At 38.5% G+C, this 22773-nt stretch overlaps 3 protein-coding genes and 1 long non-coding RNA gene across 13 annotated transcripts in view; 3 read left to right on the top strand and 1 right to left on the bottom strand.

The window, feature by feature from the left end:
* Nucleotides 1-4508, top strand: part of LOC6494992 (probable nuclear hormone receptor HR3) — a 28949-nt gene extending 24441 nt beyond the window's left edge. For 3 of the 9 annotated variants that reach the window (XM_032451200.2, XM_032451196.2, XM_032451201.2), the window contains exons 2-9: nt 1436-1663; nt 2032-2200; nt 2427-2596; nt 3205-3308; nt 3378-3527; nt 3588-3831; nt 3899-4049; nt 4115-4508. In XM_032451200.2, coding sequence (XP_032307091.1) covers nt 1436-1663; nt 2032-2200; nt 2427-2596; nt 3205-3308; nt 3378-3527; nt 3588-3831; nt 3899-4049; nt 4115-4235 — 1337 coding nt within the window. In that variant the 3' untranslated portion in view covers nt 4236-4508. The remainder of the gene's footprint in view (nt 1-1435; nt 1664-2031; nt 2201-2426; nt 2597-3204; nt 3309-3377; nt 3528-3587; nt 3832-3898; nt 4050-4114) is intronic. The other 6 variants (XM_032451193.2, XM_032451198.2, XM_032451197.2 and 3 more) reach the window with 5 other exon arrangements.
* Nucleotides 4509-6166: 1658 nt separating this feature from the next.
* LOC123257238 overlaps nt 6167-22773 on the bottom strand; it is a 39651-nt gene continuing 23044 nt past the window's right edge. For both annotated transcript variants that reach the window (XR_006507251.1, XR_006507250.1), the window contains one exon: nt 6167-8834. This is a non-coding gene — a long non-coding RNA (uncharacterized LOC123257238). The remainder of the gene's footprint in view (nt 8835-22773) is intronic.
* On the top strand, nt 13355-16402 carry LOC6494993. Its single transcript, XM_001959221.4, has 3 exons — nt 13355-13524; nt 14593-14666; nt 15456-16402. Exons 1-3 carry the CDS (start codon nt 13507-13509, stop codon nt 15682-15684), a joined length of 321 nt encoding a protein of 106 aa, XP_001959257.2. The 5' UTR covers nt 13355-13506; the 3' UTR covers nt 15685-16402.
* The window catches only part of LOC6494995 (potassium voltage-gated channel subfamily KQT member 1), a 38601-nt gene continuing 37452 nt past the window's right edge, over nt 21625-22773 (top strand). Inside the window, exon 1 of the mRNA XM_032451342.2 lies at nt 21625-22122. The gene's annotated coding sequence lies outside the window, so the exon portion shown is untranslated. The remainder of the gene's footprint in view (nt 22123-22773) is intronic.

The following is a 22773-nucleotide window of genomic DNA, read 5'->3' as shown; positions in this document are numbered from 1 at the left end:
CCGCTGTCGCTCATCATCTGTCACACATTTCTCCCAACTCACGACTCCAAATCGCCCCAAAGGTCCCCCACATCTCCGTCATCCCCAAACCCCCTCCTCCACCTCCACCTCCTCCGACCGATATCCCAATCCGATTTCCATTCGATCCGATCCGAGCAGCAGTGGCGGCTTGGCACATTTTTTCGAGCTCTTGTGTTGTGTTTTGATTTTGCTCTGCCGACCGCTGTCGCCGTCTCTGCTGCTGCCGGCGTCTCAGCTGGCGGCGCTGTTACTGCGGATGCTGCGACAGCGTCTGTGTTTGTCTGCGTTCGGTTCAGCGCGCATCTTTCATCCTCGTGGGTAAATACGCAAAGCGCCTAGATTACACAATACCGCCGCCAGACTCTCTTTATCTGACTTTTTTTTCGCTCCCGCTCTTGCATGCTGGTTTTTAAGTCCAACACAGGGCTACAAAAGTCGGGGGTTCAACTTTATTAAATGAGTTTAATAATGGGGTTATGAAATTATGGAATTTTTAAGATTTAAATAACTATAAGAGAATAACTATAAGCTAAGAAATTCTACCAAAAACAAAATAATTCTTAACTTAATGAGTGTTTTTTTAATATTTTTTGAGATGATCTATATTAATATTTATGTTTGTTTCACTTTTTCCTACCAAATAATGAAAAAATATGAAGTAGAAAGCCTTTAAACCATAGCCATAAAAATTTTACTGTTCTACAGTTTAAAATCTTCAAAAACAATCTACAAAACTAATTAAAATTAATATAAATTAATATTACATAAATTTGTGAGAATCTCTCAAAGGGTCTGCCCCGAAATGATCTTGTGCTGACTAGTGTAAGTTGCAACAAATCGCAATTCTCTCATTGAACCAGTTCTCAACGATGGTGCAGTGGTGCTGATCAGAAAATTGCATCATCGCTGTAAAGGATTGCGGCAAGGGAAACCCAAACAGCTGTCGCACACTATCTCCCAACCTCTTTCATCCTCTCCCCCATTGGGCCAGCCGCTCTCTCTGCCACAGACAATCTGGTGTATATTCTTTTATTGTCTGGGGCAGACAAGTGGCTTAAGGTGCATTGTGCCGCATGGATAATACATTACAATATTGCGCAATAGTTCTTTGGGGTTGATTTTGCTTTTGTCTGAACTCCGACAATGGAAAGTCTGGGATCGGAAAATCCATTGATGGTAATTGCGGGGCGTTTACAATTGTCATTTACTTCTGATATAGGTTCTTAAGCTATGAAAAAGTTGTTTTCTAAAAAATTTAATAGGGGTTTCATTTACAAAAGAATAGAAAAATTATTTCTTTTTAAATTTGATTGTATTTTATTGTATTGTAAATTAATTAAAAACTATTTAAGTAATTTTATTAACAACCATATCTTGCATTTCTAATTTATAACTTTAATCTCTTCAATTTCAGCTCAAATCGAGATAATTCCATGCAAAGTCTGCGGCGACAAGTCATCGGGCGTGCACTACGGCGTAATCACCTGCGAGGGCTGTAAGGGATTTTTTCGACGATCGCAGAGCTCCGTGGTGAACTATCAGTGTCCGCGCAACAAGCAATGTGTGGTGGATCGCGTTAACCGGAACCGCTGTCAATACTGTAGACTGCAAAAGTGCCTAAAACTGGGAATGAGTCGTGATGGTCTGTAGAAATTTCATTTCTCCTTATAAGGAGAACAAGTTTTTAAATTAGACTTTTTGGTTGTTCTTAAAAATAATCTTGTTCTTCCTACTTGAAGGATTGCAAATTTTTTGTAGTCTACTTAAGAGGGGGGAAGTAAAAAAAAAAGAAAATTTTAATGGTTTGGTATACCACTTGGTATAGTCAAATATAATATATTACACATATGTTTTAATGACTATTCCAATTTTCAAAAAGAACTCTCCTTATTAAACAACTATTTTCTGAATTAAAGTTTAAAGATTTATTTTTAATTTAATTAAAATGAACCCTTTATTTTGTAGCCTCAAAACTAATTCCTTCATGTCCATAATTACCCGTTTTTGCAGCTGTAAAGTTCGGAAGGATGTCGAAGAAACAGCGCGAGAAGGTCGAGGACGAGGTCCGCTTCCACCGGGCCCAGATGAGGGCCCAGAGCGATGCGGCGCCTGACAGCTCCGTGTACGACACGCAGACCCCCTCTAGCAGCGATCAGCTGCATCACAACAACTACAATAGGTGCAGTATGACCGATATGAGAATGACTTTCCATATTGATGTTTCCGTTTGCGTATTCTTGCCCTTGCACCCCCCTGCTTTTGGTCCACGCTCTTTATCTCCCCCGTTTCTCTGCTCTTCTCTTCCCTTCCCCCAACATAATCTCACCTGCATCCCCGTGCCCGGCCACACCCCGTAACGCTCAACCCGTAATGCCCGACCCGTAATGCCCTTCTCTGTCACTCAGCTACAGCGGCGGATATTCCAACAACGAGGTGGGCTACGGCAGTCCCTACGGCTACTCGGCCTCCGTGACGCCCCAGCAGACCATGCAGTACGATATATCGGCGGACTACGTGGACAGCACCACCTACGAGCCGCGCAGTACAATAATCGATCCCGAATTTATTAGTCATGGTAAGTGTTTGAATTTTACAAAAATATTTTTATACTCTTGCGGAGTGGTTTCAACCCTTCCTTGATTTCATAAGAAATTTTCTGGGGGATCCTCGCAGCGATATGGTCCGCATTGATGGCCATATCGTGGCCAATTTCCACCCTATTCTCAAGCGGAGTACCTTAAACGATTTGTGGATCGATTCTTCATAATCTTAGAGAAATCTTAGAACATATTATTTTTTCAATTTTTGTCAATTTTCCTGATGGGTCCCCTTCAAAATGTTGAAAATGCATGGAGACCCCAAAATGACCCACTGCGAAGGCTATATCTTGGCCAATTTCCATCCGATTCTCGAGCGGAGTACCTTAAACGATTTGTGGATCGATTCTCCACAAATCTGCATCAAAACCTGAGAAAAAAATATTTTTTCAATTTTTTGTCAATTTTCCTGATGGGTCCCCTTCAAAATGTTAAAAATGCATGGAGACCCCAATATGACCCACTGCGAAGGCTATATCTTGGCCAATTTTCATCCGATTCTCGAGCGGAATACCGTAAACGATTTGTGGATCGATTCTCGATTTTTATGATTTAATCTAATAATAATAATATAATATCCCTTCAGCAGATGGCGATATCAACGATGTGCTGATCAAAACCCTGGCGGAGGCGCATAACAACACAAATACCAAACTGGAAGCTGTGCACGACATGTTCCGAAAGCAACCGGTAAGCGAATAATTGAAATATCTTAAATTGAAACCCTGACTAAATAAATATTGAAAATTAAAATCAAAGCAGGATGTATCGCGCATTCTCTACTACAAGAATCTGGGCCCTGAGGAGCTCTGGCTGGACTGCGCCGAGAAGCTTACACAAATGATACAGAACATAATCGAATTTGCAAAGCTAATACCAGGATTCATGCGCCTGAGTCAGGACGATCAGGTTAGAAATATATTATAATATATATATAATATTTTATTAATTTTTAATTTGATTTGATAGATATTATTGCTGAAGACGGGCTCCTTTGAGCTGGCGATTGTTCGCATGTCCAGACTGCTAGATCTCTCCCAGAACGCGGTACTCTACGGCGATGTGATGCTGCCCCAGGAGGCGTTCTACACATCCGACTCGGAGGAGATGCGCCTGGTGTCGCGCATCTTCCAAACGGCCAAGTCGATAGCCGAACTTAAACTGACTGAAACCGAACTGGCGCTGTACCAGAGTTTAGTATTGCTCTGGCCAGGTAAGAGTATCTTTTTTATTTATTTTTGTTAACTGGTATTAATATATCTTCCTGCTTCTCTGATTAGAACGCAATGGAGTCCGTGGTAATACGGAAATTCAGAGGCTTTTCAATCTGAGCATGAATGCGATTCGGCAGGAGCTGGAAACGAATCATGCGCCGCTCAAGGGCGATGTCACTGTGCTGGACACACTGCTGAACAATATACCCAATTTCCGGTAAGTTCTTGGATTGAATTAGTTACTGAGAAGGATATTCTAATCAAAATATTGTATATTCTTAGCGACATTTCCATTTTGCATATGGAGGCGTTGAGCAAGTTCAAGCAACAGCATCCGAATGTTGTGTTCCCGGCGCTGTACAAGGAGCTCTTCTCCATAGATTCGCAGCAGGATCTGACATAACAAGAGCAGCAACTGTTCATGGAGAGCCCGAGTGGGGATGATGTTGCGGACGAGGCCGGTACGGCGGCTGCAGATGCCGCTGGCTTAGTCCTGCCGCTGGTGGCGCCACCTGCCGGACAGCAGCTGCTCGAGGACTGAGGACCTCCGACCAGCAAGGAAACAAATTAAACAAAAAAAAAGGAAAAAAATAAAAAAGAAATGCGTTATACAGCCTCTGCGACTTCTGCAGATAGAAGAACTTTATCATGATTTAAGCTAGCATACAACCAAGGATGTGATCCTCGCCAAGGACTCACTTAAAAAGAACTCTATCTATACACACAACTACACCACACCACACTACACTACACTACACTAAACACACACACACACATAGACACACACATATATATATTATATATGACAGAGCGGAAAACGCAAGAGAGGGAAGGGAATTAACATTTCAAAAATATTGTTAACTCAGTTAAGACTTTTTGCTTCGTAGAGAAACCGAAACCGAAACTTAAACTGAAACTGAAACTGAAACCGATTGCATTTTGGAGCAAAGGGCATACAATTCTGATTTTCGTGTTTATACCACATATACATACATACATACATATATATATATTATGATACATATGTACACATCTCATATCCAAAATCCAAACAGATCAGTAAGAAATAATGGCGAAATCAGTAAGACCGGGCAATGCCTTGATTTAAGTACTTAAATTTCATTTGTATGCATGCCAGGATAATTGGTCCTTAGGCTCTACAGTTCGGTTGTCCCCCAGCAGTCCTCCCCAGTCCTGCTCCCGCCCTGGTCCCCGCCTAGGTTGTCTTTGCCTTATGTTGTAACTAAAGTATGTGTATTATATATACAGCAGATGTATGTATGTATAACTATGTCTTATCGGTTATATGTTTAACAAGAAACAAGAAACATAAAACAAGAAACTGAAACAAAAAACAGCAAACACAAAAAACAAAAACAAAACATAAAAAAATTATTTCATTGTAAACAAAACTAAATCGAATATCTCGGAAAATGTGTTCTTATAATTATATTGATTAATGCAATTACAATATATTTACAATTTACCGTTACGTTTTTACATTTTACATAAGTCGACGACGAAGTAGATGATGAAGGGAATCAGCTAAATAAGAAAACGAAAAGAAAGTGTAAGGAGAAAATAGAGTTTAAAGTGAGCGCGGAAATCGAAATGGAAACATGGAAACAAGAAAACATGAGAAAAGAAAATGAAAATTTCAAGCAAGCACATAAAAGTATGCAATATTTTGTTTAAAAACAATTTTTTATTAGTTCATACAAATATATATATAAATTTAACATAATTACATACACACGTATATATAGGGCTATATATATCTATATATATACATATATATATATATATACAAATCCCAATCCGGTTCCAAGGTTTAGTAAAAAAAAAAAAAAATAAAGAGAAATGAAACGAAAAACAAACACTTTTTTATATGAAATCCTACGCATAATTACAAAACTTTTATTGTTTCTAAGATTAAAACTTAATTAAATGGAATGGATGAGAAAAACCAAAACAGACTGACGGACCGACCCCCGACAGCATGCCGCCCTCTCCCCCTTTCCCCATGTCCAGCCTGTCCCCCTCCAGATCCTGGCAGAAATTAAAAAAAAAGAAATCTTTTTTAAAATAAAGACAAAAAGAAACGACAACTTTTTTGGTTGATACATAAAAATAAATATATTAAATAACTGACTGACTATACAAAGACGTTACACACACACACACACACAAGCGCATACACACACCCACACATAAACGCATACACACACACATTGCTTACATTACATAAATTAGTTAAACTTAGAGTAACGAAAGCAACAACAAACACATTGGATAGTAGGTGATAATTGGTGTGTCTTAAATAAAAAGCCCTTCTTTTTACCCCCCTCGACCCAATCCCCTCCCAAGTCTCCCATCCCGAAAGTGAAACATTTTTTACTAAATTTAAATGCTTAATAAATCAAAAAAAAGGACTTTTTGGTAATTATTCAAGTAAACAATTTCCGAAGGCAGGCATAATTATTAATTAATTAACATTAATTATAACAAGAACATTTATAAATAGAAGAAAAATGTATACAACAACATCTTAAAAACAATCAAATAAATTACATTTTGCAAATTCCAAAATAAATACAATTATTTTGCAAGATTTCTCAAGAAAACCGAAACCTTTGCCTGAAACACTAGCTAACATAGAACTGGGACGAGGACTACAACAATATACATATATTTCAATTGAAATAAAATCTATGTTTAGTGTAATCGATAGATTTGGACAAATTTAAGTTCGACATTTTTGGCCTTAAACGAAAAAAGAATAAATAATATAAAAATGAAGAAAACTAAAGTACTTTATATATATACAAACCATATATACAATATAGAGAATACAAAACTAGTTTTAATTTATACAAAGCAAGGGAGCAGCTTTCAAACTCAAAACAAAATAAATCCCGACAAAAAAAATACACAACTTTGTTAAAAATTATCCATAATAAAGAAAAAGAGAAAAAAACAAAACAAAACAAAAATAAACTGACGACAGAAAGTTAATCTAAAATATAAATTGAAGTTAAGTTGGTTTAAGCGGTCGCTGGCAACAAGAACATAAATGTATGTATGTATCTATATAATGATATATGTATTGTTAAATTTGTATGCTAAGTTTTTAGTGAGACAAACGGTTACATTTTTAAATAATACTAAACAGACAAAAAAAAAAACAAATAAAAATGCGAACTCTTCGAGGTGTAAAATGAGTACATTAACATTTAAATTTAGCATATATACGGCATATTTATTATGTTACGATATTTACATTTATATAAAAGAAAAAAAAAACAGAAAGAAAATGATAAAAAATCTAAACTCCCATTAAAAAAAGATAAACAATTCAAAACGGAAAGGAGAAAAACATTCAGAGAACCCGAAGAAGGTAAAAAAAAAAAATTATACATACAAAACATATATATGAAAAGAAGGCAAATTATATATTATATATATGATTAAGTAGCTTTAGGCCGACTGTTGCACACACACCTCTATCACACTCACACACACACACACTCACAAGCTGCAGCTAAAAAAAAAATGGGGAACTTTTCAAAAACATCATACTCACACACTAACAGACACAGCAATTCGCTTTTTAAGGTGAATAATTAAGAAAAAAAAGCAATATGTCAAGAGAAAAGGAACAAAAGTTGAAGAGTCACACGCACGGTACAGTGAACACTGGCCATAATAGACTGATGAACAGTTTCATTATTTCGTTTCATTGGTGAATGCAAAATCATTTCAAGAAATCTTTTAAACAAAATCTAGTTTCCCAGTGACGTCTTTGCCTCGCCCTTAGGATTTTCCCTCGCGTACCTGTACCATGGGGCGTATGAGTGTTATGCCATGGGCCGGCGGCACAACGCGGCGTATGAGTAACATGCATCGACTCATTCCGTTATTTGACTTTCAACGGGCTAGACTCAGCAGAGCATGTTTAATTTCAAACAATACTATTCGGTTTTTTAATGTCCGTGCCCGAGCATAAATAAATCTCGAAAATCAACAGATAAACCAATATATTATTTGTGTATGTGGCTCGACTGTAAACAAAACAGGCCAAGAGACACGAGCTGGAGGGACGATAAGGGGGAGTATAGTGGCACACGAATGTTGCATAAAAACCGAAATCGAGATGAACAACACAAGGAATCAAGGAAGGAAATCATTTTTTTATAAACTATCACTCACTCCGAAAAGAAAAAAAGTAAAAGAAACACACACATCACACCCAAAACAGACACACACACACATGTAGTTTTAGTTTAATAGGTGAATTCGTTTTTATATATTTGTAAATTGTTTTTAGGTAAATCGAATTATATATACACAGATATATAGTATATATGAATCTCTAAACATATACACGCATATATATGGGACAGATTATATATATTATGTCATACTGCATTATGATTATTACGATTATTATGATTCAACAAAAGAAAACAGCCCGACACTGAAACAAAAACCGCATGCATCCGCTGGTCCCAAAAAAACAAAAACCAAAACCCAAAAAATGAACCGTTAAAGGCAAGTGTTGGAAAACGCCGTTAAAGCCGCATCAAACCCAGTTGAAGAAAAAAACCAGAAATCTGAAATCAGAAATCAGAAACCAGCAGAAAATAATTCAATTCATTCTTAATAATAAAATGTAATCTGAATTATACAAAAACAAAAACAAAAAACAACAGCAAACCAAAAGAGAAAACAAAAGAAAATCATAAAGAAAACATTTGCAAGCATTTTCAATTCACCTTGGGGGTTCAAGGGGTGGCTTAATTATTTCATTGCCTTTATTATATCCATTTTGCAATTAACAATTGTTTCAATTGCACAACGGCCCCTCATTTTGCATTGTGGCTCTTAATCCATATTAATGAAACGTCAATCAGTGCAGCTGGGAAGTGCGTTCGGCCTCTGGACCTGTACAGGAAACACTCGAAATGATTTCCGCGGAAGTAAGTATTGGACATCCATCCTCCTGTCGGGGAAAAAGTGGAAAATGATCAATGAACTCTTATTCAGGAGGGGTTGTGGGTGTCAAGACAGGTCAGGGATAGTTTAAGAATTATGTTATTTCAGGGGGTATAAAATGGGTCTCCCCTTAATATAATTAACTCCCTTTTTAAAGACTATGAAAATGATAAAAAAATATAATCCCAAGACACCCATTTCTCCCCCCAACAATCCAGAAAAAATCGAAAAGCAATTCACTTGCTTAAATAATAAAGCAGGGCTTTAATATATGATAATGACCGCAACTGGAGCACAAGTTCCTGAAATGGAGAATATATGTAAGGTCGGCCCCCCCAGTTATTTAGGCCAATTGCAGTCATGTGTATGCGATCATGAATCATTTGTGGTTTCCCCCACCCAGCTCCATGGGGCAGGCAGGCAGGCAGGAAAAGTGTCTCCAAGAGGGCGAAGAACACTGGATGATTTTCTGCCAAGTTCAGCAAACTTTGGTGGCAAAATCGAACAGACGAAGCTGAAATGGTCAATCGACAAACTCGCTTTTGATGGCCATATATTAATACCTCCCCCTTGCACCCCAAGGACGCCCCGTTGGCCACATTGTTCAGACGCCTTGGAGGCCATAAAAACGTGCTGCATACAGTCGAGTAGAGTCGAGTTGAGTCGAGAATCTTGTAGAGTCGGTTTTCAATACGCAATAGCCAGCCACTAACAATAACGACACCTGCTTGCCCCGTTAAACGCAAATCCATGTTTGGGGCAAAGTAAAACTTTTTTGCCACACCAGCCGCACACTAGTGAGTTGTGGGGGGAGGAGAACTAGATTTATGGCCACATGGACACACTAACACGTTGCCACCACTTGGGGCAAGGTCAGCTTTTGTTGGAGCCCAGCTGACTCCAGCAGTAGTAGTTTTCCATGCGAGAAATACTCAAAGTTTATCCTTAAATCTTAACAATTGATTCATCGCAATTGCAGGTGCTTCAGAGAATGGGAGGAATGGATGTATCTGTGGCAAGTAAATTAGGAAACTTTCAAGAAACTGTAACTGAAATTGTGTTACAAAATGCAGTATTAAAGCTTTATTCCACATTTGTACTTTACGGCCAATTAAAAATGCCAAGCTGTCCTTTTAAATCCATTAAATTGGTTAATACTGCTCAATGATTAATCCCCATTTAATGCCCGTGCCACGTAATATTGAAGTTTGTTTTTATTAGGAAAGAAAATGTAATCTGGAGTGTGGTAACATCAACCCAAAAAAAAAATTAAATTGAAAAAATGATTTGAAAACCTGATGCTGTTTTAAACTCTTTAATATTTGGTCATCAATTACAGATGGGAAACTTGGTTGCCTGCAAAAATATGCAAATACATAATGTATACACAAATTTTCACTTTATTTTCATTTTCATCTCTGAATAAAAAAAGTGGGGAATTTTTTTTCGTTCCTGTTATGGTTTGGCTGTGCAATTTTAACGCGCTTCCGTCAATTAAACTTACGAGGCGTAACTGGCAAACTGGAAAATTGTGTCACACACACACCCCAAATTCCGTCCAGGAATGAGATTGGGAATATTTTACTGCCGGATTGGGGGTGGGTTTAAACTCCACAGCATGAATGTTGCATGTTGCACGTTGCATACATACGCATAAGGGGCGACTTGATGATCGACATAGTTAAGTGAAAATTTATTGGTAAAGGAAATGGCCGACGGACAGGGAGACAACAGGCCTGATGTATCGGTTTCCGGGGCTTTTCGGTTGGATAATCCTTCGGCTGGCAGGCCATCCGCAAGTGAAAGGCCGTAACACAACAGGTTAAGCAAATTTGGCTTTGGCGTTTGCTTTTGGCCACTGCCGTTGCCGTTACCATGGCTGTTTTACTTTCAGTTGGCTTTGGCCAATTCCTCTTGGCCATCTTCAATATTAATCTTGGGAGTAAAGTGCAAAATACTTGACTGGCCTTGAACCAGTTGTTGGGGTGTAAAGTTGAAAGGTTGTTTCTTAAACCACAGGAATGATAAAGAAATAAATTGTTTGAGTTTTAGAAGTAATAGTGACTTTAATTTTCAACCTTATTTAATAAATTTTAATAATAAATAGATTAATATTTCTTAGTAAACAAATTTAAAGCCAAAATACCCGAAGAAGTTCTGTTTCTGAAGCCATTAAGTGCCAATTTTGAAAATAATTTCCAGTAGCTATGGGTTAGTTTGGAAAAAGAAATAAAATCTTAAGAATAATTTTCAAGGATATCAAAACCAAAAACAATTAAAATCTAATTTAAGATCAATAGCCTTACTAAAATAAATCATATAAACCACCTCAAATATAATATTTAATTTTTATTGCAATATAATAGACGAAAAATATATTTATGATCTGGAAAAGCCTCGAAGTCTCATTTTGATTGGATGTTGCCACCATTCACTCGAATGTGGTGCTAATGACCGATGTCAGGCAACCACACAGCAGTCGGTGGATCGGTGAATCGGTGGCTTGGCGGTTGGGTGGATCGAACCACTTTGTATGCAATTAATTTTGACACTTTTTCGCAATTGCGCGCGATCAAGTGGTGGAAAACCGGCATCGGCACCGACACCGGCACCGGTCGGTCGAATGGTTCGATCATATTTCTTGACGGTTTTTATGCTTTTGTGATTATATCATCAAAATATTTCTGTTAATTGCCCAACTTCTGGCCGTAGTCGTGAAAACTTTCCACAATTGCAGACCAATAAGCAGTTATAGATGTATCACAAAAGTTGAAGTTATATCATGTCAGGCGGAACACTACGGAGTACTCTGCAAAAATAGCCAGAAAACAAGAAAACAAGTTGTGGATGAGCCCGACGAGGCGAAGACAATGACCAAGTGTCGTGCCGGTCTGGATTTGTCATTGTTATGCAATCGCGGTGTGCCACCAGCGAAACCAGTTGATTAGTTGGCCGAAATGGAGCGCTTCCTGCATTACATTCATTGCTTTCTGCAGTTTCTACCTCACCCTTATGCCCCATGCCCCATGCCCCATGCCCCATAGTGGTACTTGTACGGGCCCATCGGCCAGAATGGCCAATCAAATGGATTGCCTGCCACTGCGTTGCACATTTAAATTGCAATCAAATGCAGGTCGTTGGTGGTTGTAGGTGCATCGTGCACTGCTATACAAATATTAGTAATTTTGGGATCTATAACCAATGTTCTAGAAGGTTTTTAAAACTTAAAAGTAATGTTTAAAATTTTTTAAAAAATATTATAAACCAATAAAACGCATTTTAGATTATTTTCAGTGTATATTTTGACATGACGACATATTTCAGCGCACAACTCAATTTACGGCAAACGAATCCGAATCCGAATCCAAATGCCTAACCAGGAAGCTGGTCAAAATCCTTGCCACTGCAACTGCAACTGCAACTGCAACGGCAACGGCAATATGCTGCCGGCGCCAGCACCTCCTCCTCCTCAACCGCCTACCGGGCCCTCCCATTTGCCTCCAAACCGCCTCCAGCCTGCAGGCCGCCAGACCGACATAATCGCTGCGTTTAACTCCGGCACTGGCTTCAATTACAGTTAAACTTAGCCCCCTCTCACTCGGTCGCATTGACTGACATCTTGGCTTTTCCACCGATACCCACTGAAAGAGACAGGACCAGTAGCCAAGACAGAGAAAGGTAGAAGCCGCCCGAGCGCTTGCGGCTTTGAGCTTGAGTTTCTGCTGGCCGCCTGACTTTGCTGGTTACTTTGGCTCGGTTTTGGCTTTAACTCGGTTTATTTGCGGCCTGTGTTTTCACTATCGTGTCAGGGTGGATCGGCACCCTACCCTAAAATCGGGGGATCGGGTATATATAATTTTTTACAAATTTAATTTCATATATTTCATAAATTGCATAATTTTAATTGCATTTAATTTCATAATTTTAAAATTGCTTTAATAAAAGTTTATTTATTGAAAATTTTGGTGACGAAAATGATTAAATTTATTTGATTTTCAAACCAAAATTAATCATTAAAGACTTCAATTAAAACAAAAACAGTACAAGTAACAAGTTTTCTAAAATATATAAATAAGATTCTCTCTTGCCACCATTTTTAATCACCTTTTGAAATTAAGCCATCACATTCGTCACTGAAATTTATTGAAATTTATTGTAAATACTAATAAAATTATTTATTTAACCCCTGAAGAGTCTTGGCCAAGTCAACCATCTTGGTTGAGACTTATTCGGAGTGCTTTCAGGCGGCAGTTAACATTGCCACAAGCCGAGTGAGTCCAAGTCCAAGCCAAGTCGCAGGCCTGTCGCAGTAAGTAGTTGCTTTGGCCACCACTTCCGCACCCCCTCGGTTCGCCTCCTGGACACGGGTTGATTATGTTTTTGTTTTTAGTTTTCGTTTTCGTTTCCAACTCAGCAACTTCATGTCACCGCCGCATTGTTGTTGCAAGAGCTCTGCCTCTCTGCTTCCAGTTGTGGCACGTTTCACTGTAGCGGCCGCTCGCCGCTTTTTTCTTTGCTTTTTGGCTCATATTTAAGCGGATGCAGGCGTCGGGTCCCAGAGCAATTCCATTTCTACGTCCGTCGACGATGGTTAACCAAAATCCGCACCAATAATCCAATTAAACAACATCGAGAAACATTTTAAAAAACAAGCAACGCAAACCGACTCGCGAATAACAATGCATTTGCCCCAAGGAGTAAGTGTTAATTACGTTTGGAGTTTCGCGAAACAAAAAAAAACAAGCTCAATAAAAGCCCCAATGTAAACATTCTCTGAATAATAAAAAAAAATATGCTAGTGTTAGCCAAGAGACCAACAAAAAAATAATATAAAAAATAAATGTTTTAAATGAAAATCCGGCTTAGAAAGTCTCCATATAATTCCGCTGGAAAAGTACAAAAAAAAAACAACAAAAAAATAATATGCAAATAAAAAGCTTTCATTTTGCAACGAATTCATTGACTCCAATCGCGCGGGAAATGAATTCAGAAAAATAAAAACAAAAAACTGCAGATAACCGCAAAAATTTAATTTGTTTTTTATGACTAGCGTTGAATGTTGAAACATGAAACATGAAAAGAACTCTCAAGTTGGCCATAAACTGTTAATTGAAACAAATTGTGCAACAAAGGGAAAGTCACAAAATCAGACAAGAGAGCTGGCCAAAGTGAAAGGGATTTGGTGTTTTGTGGCATGGTCGGAAAATTGCGAAAATATTATTTTATAATCAAGTGATAAGCTTATGAAATATTTAAAAACTAATCCCTTAAGTGTCAGGACTCTTATGATGCTTAAAAAAACAGAAACAGTGATCAGAAGTGAATAGTTTTAAATTTTTAAATAAATTTAAATATACATTCCTCAAAAAAAAAATCATCGTCTTAGGCGGAGCTTGGTCTTGTAGCTTATCCAAGTGGGCGTTCCAAAATGGCTTTCTAATTCCGTCTTGGCCACTTTGCGTCCGAAATTGTCCCTCTGACAGTGCCGGTGACAGTTCCTGACACGCCCAAATCAAAAACATTTCGTCCACGAGGGAGGTCCCATCACATCCCTAAATGATGATGGTGGCTCGTCCAATAATAGTCCTTCGTCCATGGAAATAAAGTCCTTAGATGCTTATTATGCTAATTGTATTGTTCGGCTGTTTATGAGCTGTTTGGAAAATTGACGAGGCCGATAACCTCTTTATTTCTGGCAAGGGAGAATCGTAATGTTTATACTTTTAGCTACCGGATCGTAACCTTTCTGCTTTTTTCCGTTGCAGGCATTAAGTTTTCTGTTCATCACTTGCATGATGTTCGCACTGGCAGGAGGCCATCCATCAAGCGACAAGCTAAAGTAAGACCCTTAAAGCCCCGCCCCTTTTAACGACTCAGAGAATCTGGCAAGAGTATAAGTTACATACGCATAGAGAAAATTATTATATTTTTATGATATTATACCTTTTTTGATTAAGAAATAAGGAAAAGAAAGCAAAGAACTTGATTAAACTTTTATTGTACATAGAACAAATATTTATAAATATTTAATATATTTTATAAATTTAAAAAAACTTTTTTTTTTAATAGTCATGTGTAATAAATGTGTATAATTAATACACATTTTCTTCTATTATTCTTCCACACCTTTTATTCTATCAAGACTTATATTAACGTTTCTTAATGTCTGTACCAAAAAATTACTCATACGACCCGTTAACCAATTTAAGTTACTTGGGAAATCATCTTAATCACATATATACTCTTAGTTATTTGAGTAATAATTTTAAAAATTAATATTTTTATACCAATTACATACATACTTAATATACTTTAAAGTAAAATTCACAAGACAACACTGCGTATGAGTGATATTACTAACCAGAAACCAACATTCTAAGCAGCATAAGGCAATTTAAATACAATTTATGCTTATTATCCGATAAATATAAATAACTAAATATTTTTTGTATATTAAGATAGTTTTTCAAGACAATAGATTAGCTTCAGGCCTTAAATATAAGACTTAATAGTTTCTTACTCAAGTTATAAATAAAAATGGTTCAAATAACCATTAAATTTGCACCAACCTGTATCTTTACCATAATTAAAATCCCTTTTAATAAAAATCCTTTTTTTCTCTGTGCAGAATTCGAATACACGTGCCAGTGAAGCACCACACGCATGTACACACGAAGACGGTCATTAAGAAGGTCCCACTGCCCATTCCGGTGCCGGTCAAGGAGCACCACCACGAACCGAAAAAGCACCACAGCAGCCGCAGCCACCACCATCACGAGGACGAGCTGGATGACGACTTCGAGGGCTACGAGTATCCCATCAAGGCCAAAAGACGTACGCGGCATCCCTTTGTCTGAGTTTCTCGGAAAGGTACCCCTCGGAAAGCCCCCCGGAAAATACCACCCACAACACAGCGGGGAAAATGAAATCAAATGAAATACAATTTACGCAGATTAAGACCAAAATAAACCAAAATACGAGGCAGCTTGAGTACGGATACATAAAGGACGACCGGATTTGAAGCTAGAGTCGGAGAAAAAAACAATATATATATAGTATGAAAACAGAACAATTCTGGGTCTGATTTGTCACTGTTTTTTTTTTAGTGCTTAAGAAAGAAATACGAAAATATGTAGGAGTTGATGCAGAAGGAGAAGCTCCAACATTTCAGTGCAATAAAATAAACAAATATTAGATTTAAGCACAATTTAAAGCCAATGTCTACAAAGTTGTTTGCTTTTGTTTGGGCTTCTTTGTCTTTGACTTTTTGACAAAGTTTTTCAGTTTGGGATAATAAATATATATGTTTTATGAGGTTTTTAAACCAAGAAAACAAAATACAGAAAATGTGGCGAAGGTCCTAGGTTAATGGAAAAATTGTATTTTAGTTTATTAATTTTATAGAGAGACTTAAGGTCAAGTAAGGCTAAGTTCAGAGTTCAGAAATATCAATTAAAAATGGCTATAATCCTTCTGTTACTATCTCTAAGCCCTCAAACCTTATCTATATCTCAGTTATTCTGATTATAGTACACGATTCGCATTTTACGAGTGAATAAAACTCTCTGAATAAAATCCGAATAAAGTGAATACTTTGATGCTGATGCTTTTAATCAGGGAATCAGAAAACTCTCCCCTTGCCAGAGCTTAAGGAACGAGATTTAAACTGATTGAATTGAACATTTCCAGATGTTGCTGTTGCTGCTGATGCTGCTGCTGCTGCCGGGTTGGTGTTGCTGATGTCGTTGATGTTGCTAAAGTTGCTGCTGATTTTGATGCTGTCACTGTGGCTGCCACCACACCACCTGCACCTTCTGTGGGATATTTGTGCATAAATAAATGAGGCGCACGACATGCGAAACAGCAAAGTAAACCAAGAGCCTGGGATGTTTGTAATGATGTTGCGGCCCCCCCTTAGGATGGGACATTGCACGGTATGGCATCCATCGGGGGGCCAAGGGATCGAAGCTTACGCCATGAAATATGCATGCTCAGCTGTGCCCCGTCCGCGTTTCTCTGTCCCGCTCTGGCGAGCGACAGCACGTGCTGGGGCCGTCTAGTCAACAGCCTGGCTAAAAAGAATGTCAACAACTGTTGGCCGGGTCGGGATGGGATCGGACGGGGCTGGCACGCCGCCTGTTGCCTATGGCACTCCGAAGTGCACTGGGAGAAATAGTGGGTAGTGGGTATATGGTGTCTTTTTGCTGAAAATCTTCTAGAAATTCTTGCAAGTTTTTAAGAAAAAGCCACCTCATCTTGGCCATAATATTTCCCCCTGTGCACCGACTGTTTTTCTTACGCCCCAACAAACAAGCCCGAGGCGGCAGCTGTTGATGGCTCATTTTCCACGACTTTAGCGCCACTCAAGTGGCAGCCACTCAAAGCCGAAGCGAAAGCGAAGTATAAGCAGCCGCAAGGGTGGTGGCAGTGGCGGTGGCGGTGGCTAGTGGGGCAAGAGAGAGCCCCACAAAGGCGGCTAAAGCATGAAAAAAAAAAAAGTGGAGGCGCAACAGCAACGACACTCGTCATTGTAGAGCCACTCAATTTCCTCGCCACTCAGCCAGCTCGATGGGTGATCCTCCAGTGGTGGCGGAAGTGGCAGGGGGCTGGAGGAAATCGGACTAGCTGACTAGCAGGGGGCCTAATTAATACGTATGTACATCACCCGCCACCCACCACCCACCACTGGCCACCTGCCGCACTCAAGTGGGTGTGCTTGTGGTGCGAAATGTGCGTGCGTGTGTGTGTATGTGTGTGCTGGGAAAAGTAACATTAATTTAATGAGGAGCACGCTAGACAGTGGATCGATAAAGCAGTTCATTACTGTTAACAGACTGACAGCTCAAGTCGCTGTTAGCTTTCTCTGTTAAGTGATGGGAGATCAAGGAAGTGGGTTTGGGAGAGGTTTTTAAATAGAATACTCAAAATAAATGAATTCAAAACAACTAAAATTAGATACATATATGTATATTGAATATTAAGGCATTTTTCTTTTGATTTATATTCTTTATTTTTTAAATTTGAGAAGGATATGAACAGAAATCTATACTTCAAACTTCGATTAGAATTTAATTCAGCTTATAAGCCATATTTCAAGATTATATCTTACCTTTAAGGATATCTAGGATAGGTCTTAGAAATGGTTTAATCAATATATTTTTATTTTAAAAATTTTTTGACTTGAAATCTAGATTCTTATATTATGATTCTATTTATGTGACAACCCTCCCCATGAAGACCTCCGATATCTTGACAATTATTAAGTTGTCACTATACTGTTGGCCCAGATCTGAGTGTGTGTGTGTGTTTCTTGGCCAAATCCCTGGCCCTTGGGAATCTAGGCAAAGTCTCCTAGGCCAGGTCTTTCAACTGGCTCGTGGCGAGGCTAGAGTCCCCCGTCAATTTGTGGGTGTGAAGCTCATATATTTACTTGGCTCTTCGTGTGGTGCGACGGCTGGTTGCTGATTCTGGCAGGAGTTTTTGTTGTTTTTGCATCAATGTTGTTCTTGTTGTTCTAGTTGTTGGTGTTGATGGTGTTGTTGTTTGATTTGGGCGCTTCTATTTGATTAGGCCGCCTAAGCGAGCTACGTGCTTGGGTTAATTTGTGGCCCCAAGTGTTGGCCCAAGTGGGGGTGCGAAAGTCATTGTTACTCTGAATGTTTGCTTGTATGCCTACATATCTGCGCTGATGTTCGTGTTTTTGTTTGTTTTTGTGTTTGTGTTTGTGGTGACAGCAAATAAATCGCACGCAAGTGCCCCGCCAACACTATGCCACATGCCACACACACACAAACACTGACAATAATACAAATACAAAAATTGTGCATAGCACGCATAACAATGAGTGGGTAGTGGAACAAAGACAAACTACTTTTCGGCTACTTAGTGATAAATATGCTGGCTAATCAAATGGGAACTAGATTTGCGGATTAGCCGAGTCACAAACTACAAATCCCTTGGCTAATTCCGGCTCTTAGCCAGTGGAATTAATCAACAGAAGGATCAAGATTATCCTTCGGCTATTTAGCCTTTATCCTTAAGAGTTCCTTCACCCTTTTTGTCCAAAAAAATATCAATTTTATTATACCTCGATTGGGTTAACACGCCCCCAGGGTACTACAACAGGGTCCATCTCCTGCCACTCTCATAATTTTCTGGTTGAAGAAAAAAGAATGAAAATAAATAAATAGCAGCCTGGACCAACAGGACATTTGTCTCGAGTGGAAAGCAGACCCTCGTCCTGGGATCTCCGTTTCGGCATATTTGAAATACAAACATAAAAGTAGAGATTTGCTGACTTTGGTGCATAAACGGAGGCAAACATCATAGTCCATATAAACAGATTGTTAAATATGTGTAGTTTATGCCCCAGGACTAGGTCCAGGTCCTGCAAGGAGAGCAACTTATGCGTAGTCCGGCATTTCATATTTCTTTTACGATTCTCCTCCCAGGATAATGCCAGCAAAGGAGGGTTGGGTGGCGATTTTATTGCTTATAAAAATAAAATAGATGGGGTAGAAATGGACTATGACTGTGCCGGGGAGAAGAATCAATGTCGGCTTTCGTTTTTATTATTTGCATAGAGCCAGATGGGCGTGACCACGCCCACGACCATGGCCCGAAGGGAAGGCCAACTGGTTTTATGGCCCCATTTAGAGATGAGAAGTTTTCTTTTTTGGCCCTCAAACCCACTCCCTCCGCCTCTCTATCTCTCAGTGTGTTTAATTCCCAATTAATTTGGGATTTGGCCACTGCTCTCCGACCAGTTAATTAGACGGCCATAAAACGGCCGCTAAATGCCGCTCCGGATTGTAGCCGCAGTAGCCATCTGCTGCCACAATTTTTGGCAATAAATGCGTTCGTCACATGAACAAATTAATTACCATTTGTTTTCTGGCCGAAAACCAAAATTTAGTTGCATATTTTACGGACTGGAAATGAAATTTTAAATCGTATTGGAGGCCGGAGAGGGGTTCGAAAACAAGTGAACAATTACAAAAGCCAACAAATTGTCGACTCATTAAGAGGCCAATGAGATTTTTCCTCTTTTTCCGATTCGGGTGCCTGTGAAATATTGCCGAAATAATAAGAGGGTCGTACTAGCAGCAGGTGTGACTGAAAATAAACTTTTTTGCACCGGAAATAAACAGACTGCAGGAAAGTAATACAATTAGATGTAAACTAAGAGGCTTGTAAACAAATTATAAATAAAACCAGACACATTTCCTTCGATCTGTATTTCTAATCAATAAATAAAGGGGTTTACAGACAAGGTTTATAAATAATTATAATATATATCTATAAATCTTATATATATATTTCTATACTTCCCTAGAAATATCTAAAATTTATTGTAGGACAGTCAATAAATTTGCAACAACCTTTGGCCATCAAAATAATTGCTTTCTTAGGATTAAGAAGACATTCCCATAGAAATGCCAGAACAAGTCGAACGGACGAATAATAGAACCAATAGAAAACCCCTTCAATCGAAAGGGTAACAATCGTCTTAGTCGGATTTATTTGTATTCATTGATGGATTGGGGTTACTATGCGGGGTCTATGACTAACTTTAGTTTATTTATTTATCCAGCGGCAGTTCTGGGAATGTGATTATTTGGACGAGAGCCCATGAGCCCAAATGAGGAGAAGCACCAACCCTTTCAGGGATGTTCGTCCTTCTGAAAGGATATTGTGGTGGCATCACGTGCAAATCGAGGGGTTTCATTAATACGCATTTGCTGTTCTGGCCTCAAGCAATTACCCCAAAAATTCCAGTATGTTGGCTAACAGGGGTTAACTTGGCTTGTACAACGGTAACAGATACAACCACCTCCCTCCACCCCACACGCACAAGCGTACGAAACTGTTGCGCGAAGTGGTCGCCGTTAATGAACTTATGAGTGGAACATGGACACAGATACAGATACAAATACAGATACAGATACAGTTACAGACACGGTCTAAAACAGAGGCAGATACGGCACAGACATGGCAAAATACAAACACAAACATACGGCCAACAGTGACCTACCAACCTACAAAACCGGCAACAGTTTGCGGCCAGCCTTGTCGCACATACAACAGGTTCGAGCGCCAGCTTCGAACATCGAACCAGTTGGCCGGAACGATGACGTAGTTGGCCAACAGGGCGGGGGGTTGATGTGCCGCAACGTCAAGTATTGGCGGCATCTTTTTGCCCATCGAGAAAACAACAACAGCACACTGGGAGAAAATTAGAATTGAAAATTTTATAGTATAGCTTCTAGGGTAAGCAGCCTTTTGGGTTTTAAGATTTAACTTAACAAATATTTTTTAATTAAATAAAAACAGAAATACTCTCACTGTCTCTCTAAATAATTAAAATATTATTCAGAAATCTTACCAATTTTATCTTAAAGTAGACTTATAAGTAATTCGTAAGCTGTGAATAAAAATAAGAAAACTTGGCAACACTGCGTATGAGTAATAAAGTTCAAACCTGTATGGAGACTTCTTCTTTAAACTCGATTAATTTTTGCTTGAAATTCTAGAAATTCTAGATCTAGACGAAGCTAAAAATAAAAAATGGAATATATTTAAACAATATTTAAAGAAAACATTAAAAATATAAATAATAAAATGCACATTTAATAAGAGCCTTCTGTTTTAAAATAAAATTTAAATAATTTCCGAAACAAAGCAAAGTGAATTTACTAACTTTAGTAAAAACAAGCCCCCTATGTGTTACAATTTTTTCGTTCAGTGCATCAGCAATCTTTTTCGCACAAGTTCGCCAACGCTGTTCGACGTCGTCGTTGGCTTTTCGGTTTCATTTGAAGTTCGCTCGGCAACGCAACTAGCTGCGTTTTCCGCTCTCCGATTTTCCGCCAGCCAGCGATCCACGGAATTGCTCGGCGGATAAGAAGCCGGCGGCGGGCCAGCTACAGATAATACGGCCCCCAGATCCAGCGCGTGAAAATAACCGATTTCGTATCCAAATGCGGCGCGGGGAGGGATAAATAACAAATAGAGGCGAAAAAAAAAATAAGAAAAAAATAAATATTAATAACTCGCAGAAGGCAAACAGCAAGAAGCGATCGTAAAACAAGTGCCAGCGTTGCGAGTTTCTGTGACAGTGTGTCTGTGAGTTTTGGCTAAAGCAAAAAAACCGTGAAATCAAACAAAAAATAGTTAATACTCACCAAACAAAAAAGGCGAGTAAACAAACAACAAAACCGGAGAAATAAAAATAATACAAAAATAAATACAAAATAAAAACACGAGCGACCAGCAAAAAAGATCCAGTCAGAAAGGTGCGTGCTAAGCAATAAAAAACATACACGCGAATAAATTTAAATTTTAAATAAATAAAAATAAAAGATTGCTAAGTTCAGCTAAGCAAATTGCAAATATTGCAGTAGGCAAAATTTCTTGGCTATAATAATGGAGAGAAAAATTGTATTTACGAATTGGGAATTTTGGGGGTGTTTTTGTTGGAAAACGAACGTTTTTCTGGTTTTCAGTCTTTTTGGCGGCGGAAACAACGTCGAATTTTATTGGATATACAGCTCTCTATATGTCTGCCCCTGCATCGGTTTAAAAATGTAGAAAAAATATATGCTTGGGCAGGGTGTTGGGGTGTTTGTGATTTTTTTTTTGTTTAAACCACAAACAATCTCGTATTTATAAGATTTTATTTAAATATTCAAATATTCAGTTGTTAACGGCTCGTTAAAGCAAATTGCAGCATTCTTGGCCAGCATCGGCAGCAGCAGCACAGCACACCCGAAAAACATAACAAATTTGTTAGCCATCCATCCATTATTCCTATGCTCGATTTTGATTTGTAAGTAGAAACAAAAAGCACACACACACAAAGAACACTCTTTGAAAATATTCGACAAAATTTGCAAAATATAGAGACGGTTGCTGTCGAGTTTTTCGTATATTTTTGTTTTTTTTTT

This window comes from Drosophila ananassae, chromosome 3L (genome assembly GCF_017639315.1).
Source record: "Drosophila ananassae strain 14024-0371.13 chromosome 3L, ASM1763931v2, whole genome shotgun sequence".
NCBI classification, from domain to species: domain Eukaryota; kingdom Metazoa; phylum Arthropoda; class Insecta; order Diptera; family Drosophilidae; genus Drosophila; species Drosophila ananassae.
The sequence above is the reverse complement of the archived record's forward strand: the minus strand, read 5'-3'. Positions and strand labels throughout refer to the sequence as shown.